The sequence below is a fragment of the Morone saxatilis genome, unplaced genomic scaffold (genome assembly GCF_004916995.1).
Source record: "Morone saxatilis isolate NCDOM2014 unplaced genomic scaffold, NCSU_SB_2.0 Contig422, whole genome shotgun sequence".
Taxonomy (NCBI): Eukaryota; Metazoa; Chordata; class Actinopteri; family Moronidae; genus Morone; species Morone saxatilis.
The window spans coordinates 1-3,882 of record NW_023340010.1 but is presented as its reverse complement, the minus strand read 5'-3'; the positions used below and the strand labels follow the sequence as shown (position 1 = coordinate 3,882).

The 3,882-nt window shown below is 47.3% G+C and overlaps 1 protein-coding gene across 1 annotated transcript; it reads right to left on the bottom strand.

The window, feature by feature from the left end:
- Positions 1-1,801: 1,801 nt before the first annotated feature.
- On the bottom strand, positions 1,802-3,633 carry LOC118338603. The gene is made up of 4 exons (XM_035675880.1): positions 3,470-3,633; positions 2,917-3,281; positions 2,589-2,817; positions 1,802-2,479 (listed from the first exon to the last, which is right to left on the bottom strand). Exons 1-4 carry the CDS (start codon positions 3,480-3,482, stop codon positions 2,358-2,360), a joined length of 729 nt encoding a protein of 242 aa, XP_035531773.1. The 5' UTR covers positions 3,483-3,633; the 3' UTR covers positions 1,802-2,357.
- Positions 3,634-3,882: the final 249 nt, after the last annotated feature.

Below are 3,882 nucleotides of genomic sequence, written 5' to 3'. Positions count from 1 at the left end.
TACTGCAGAGTACTGGAGAGTACTAGAGAGTACTGGAGAGTACTGCAGAGTACTGGAGAGTACTGGAGAGTACTGCAGAGTACTGCAGAGTACTATAGAGTACTGGAGAGTACTGCAGAGTACTGGAGAGTACTGCAGAGTACTGCAGAGTACTGGAGAGTACTGAGGAGTACTGCAGAGTACTGCAGAGTACTGAGGAGTACTGCAGAGTACTGCAGAGTACTGCAGAGTACTAGAGTACTGCAGAGTACTGGAGAGTACTGGAGAGTACTAGAGTACTGCAGAGTACTGGAGAGTACTGGGGAGTACTGCAGAGTACTGGAGAGTACTGCAGAGTACTGCAGAGTACTGGAGAGTACTGGGAGTACTGCAGAGTACTAGAGTACTGCAGAGTACTAGAGTACTGCAGAGTACTGCAGAGTACTAGAGAGTACTGGAGAGTACTGGAGAGTACTGCAGAGTACTGCAGAGTACTGGAGAGTACTGCAGAGTACTGCAGATAATAAGTAATGAAGATGATAATACTTGGGTACTTTTACTGAGGAAGGGTGTAAATCCAGTACTCTGAGTACTGTAAGACTGTAGTATTCATATTTTCCCTTCAGTACAGGCTCAGAGTATTCCCTCCTTGTGTGTGATGGATGGAGGAGGTCCTGGGAAAGGTGCTGGCTGGTCTCGGTCCAGGTCTTGGACTGAGCCAGATTAATGAACCACAAATCAACCAGGAAGAGGACGCTTTTATTGTGAAGGAGATTTAATTAAAGAGATAGTTGACCTAAAAATCATTAAAGAGGAGCAGCCCCTCAAACAGCTGATACCGGATCAGTTTTCATGTAAAACATCAAGAGTGAGACCTTTTACCTCCTCCTGCTTCTCCTCTTCCTCTCACCTCCTCTCTCTTCCTCTTCCTCTCTTCTAAACTTTCTCTCACAGCTTCTCCTTCAGTGTTTAGGGAGATCTGGATCTGATGATTGGGTTCAGTCCAGACCTCCATGTTGTCTGAAAGGAGAGGTCTGATCCCTCCTCCTCTTCCTCCTCCTCCCTCCATCCTCCCCCAGCCTGGTGTCTTTGTCTCTGTCCTTGGCAGTCTCAGCGAGTCCTCACAGCGTCTTTCACATAGGAAGAATAGCAGATTGTCTTCATTAAGGAGGACGCCTTGTTTCAGGAAGTCCAGGCCGGGAGGACTGGGGAGGAGGGGGTAGGATGGGGGAGACAGAGAGAGAAGGAGGTGAAGCAGAATGTCAAGGAGAATGTCTTTGTGTCGGGTGTTTTCCGCTCTGCGACAGCTGATTCATATTCAAATGGAGTTCTGAATGGACGGTTCACACACACATACACATTCCTGAGGAGGTGTGAAGCTGTTAGAGGAGGAAGAGGAGGAAACAAACTGACGTTCATTGTTACATTTATTATTGTTTATTGATGATCATTTACAGAACCAACAGGGAGAAACATACACAACACGTCTGTAACACATGAAAATACAAAGTCAACAAAAACATGATGGACACACGAAATACATTTAGAGTCTCTCTATGGTTGTTTTGTGTCTCTGTGGTTGTTTAGTGTCTTTGTGGTTGTTTTGTGTCTTTGTGGTTGTTTTGTGTCTCTTTGTAGTTATTTTATGTCTTTGTGGTTGTTTAGTCTTTTTGTCATTATGTCTGGGTCATTATAGTGTCTCTGTGGTTGTTTTGTGTCTTTGTGGTAGTTTTGTCTCTTTGTGGTTGTTTCATGTCTTTGAGGTTGTTTTGTATCTTTGTGGTTGTTTTGTCTCTGTGGTTGTTTTGTGTCTTTGTTGTTGTTTTGTCTCTTTGTGGTTGTTTTGTCTCTTTGTGGTTGTTTTGTGTCTTTGTGGTTGTTTTGTGTCTCTGTGGTTGTTTTGTGTCTTTGTGGTTGTTTTGTGTCTTTGTGGTTGTTTAGTGTCTTTGTCATTATGTATGGGTCATTATAGTGTCTCTGTGGTTGTTTTGTGTCTTTGAGGTTCTTTAGTCTCTTTGTGGTTGTTTTATCTCTGTGGTTGTTTTGTGTCTCTTTGTGGTTGTTTTGTGTATTTGAGGTTGTTTTGTCTCTTTGTGGTTGTTTTGTGTCTTTGAGGTTGTTTTGTGTCTCTTTGTGGTTGTATTGTGTCTTTGAGGTTGTTTTGTGTCTTTGTCATTATGTCTGGGTCATTATAGCTACGCACAGCATCCCAACAGGTCTCTATAGCAACAAAGTCAGCGATATGAGAATCAGACCTGACCTGAAACTGAACAGAGAACTTAAACTGCTCATTGGTCCAGAAGCTCTAGACTGCTGTGTTCTCATTGGACAACTGGACGTTTTTTTACTGTGAGGTAGGAGGAGCTGTCTGTCTGTCGTCAGAGGAATCGGGGGTCTCGATTGGCTCTCCTGGAGCGAAAACGGATCTCAGACAATTTGGAGTTGATGCCGGAGCCAATGACTCCTTTCTTGGCCAGAGGAAACCGAGCCAAGATGGCATCTGAGAAACAGAGAGAGGAAGACTGTGAGAGGAAAAGAGACTGAGAGAGGAGTACTGTGAGAGGAAGAGAGGAAGACTGTGAGAGGAAGATGTCAGTCTTTGAACCTACTGAAAATGGCGTTGATCTTGTGCGGGTCGAGCGCGCTGCGTTGTGGTTGAAAGGCGGGTCGGCGGCTCCGTCCACCTCGCAGGTTGCTGTTCATCAGTGTGTTCATATCAAACACACCCATTAGCAGCGTTCGCGCCATCGCCGTGGGGGACTGCGCCTGATTGGCTGCCTGCCATGAGTGGACTTCACAAAGAACCCCAGAGCCCGGATACACCTCCACCTGGCTCACCTGGACAGATTAACAGAATCTAGATCAGATTAAACCAGTTCCAGTGTGAACTGGATCAGATTAAACCAGTTCCAGTTTGAACTGGATCAGAGTTCTCACATGTCCGTTAGGGGGTCCGGCGGTACACTGGCTCTCAGAGCAACTCCTCCTCAGCTCCTCCATGTCGGTCTGTCTGCAGAGCGGTGCCTCCTCTCCCATGTGGCTCCCCAGGCCCAGGTCTGCTCTTCCTGGCCCCTCCTCATCCTCAGAGCCCAACGGGCCCCAGGACTCCAGTATGTCCCCATTCAGGTCCTCCTGCAGCTGCTGGAGGCTCACCTGGGGGCTGAGGTCTGCGTCCTGACTGGTTAAGAGCTGCTGCGAGTACGGAGCGTAACTGTCGCTCCTCCCCGTTGCCGTGGAGACGCAGTGGTGACTGTTGGCCTGGCCCAACGTCTGCCACATGGTGGACAGAAGCCCCGGGAGTTCTGGGAAATGTAGTGACATGACACAAAAATTGAAACCAGATCAAATCAATTTGAATCCAAATCAGATCAGTTTGAATTCTCCAATCTGCGATCAATAAAGTGATCTCTCTCAGTCTGTGATCGGTCTGTAATCAGTCTCTGATTGATCAGAGGTAGACCAGGTGGCAGTTATGTGGGTCTGGACTCACCGTGGACCAGCATGTTCTTCAGTCTCTGGTTCTCTGCCGACAGCTCGGCTCGCTCTCTCTCCAGCTCTCTAACCCTCGCACGCAGGAAGTGAAGCTCAGAGGTCTCTGACGGGGTTAGAACCGGCACACCGGACTCCACCTTCACCACCTGGAGGGGGGCAACAATAAATCTCAGACCTCAGCTGTTGCCATGGTGATCTCACAATTGATTGCCCTGAAGCTCATTGTGTAATGTAGTACTAATGCAGTACACTGTAGTACAATGTAATACTAATGCAGTACAATGTGCTGGGTGACTGAACAAAGGAAGAATAAACAGCTGAAGCCCACAGTTTACCACCAACGGGTTCACGTTTCTAATAGATTTTCCCCACTCAGCGACACACCCGCTGAGGAACAGACTCTGGTTATTG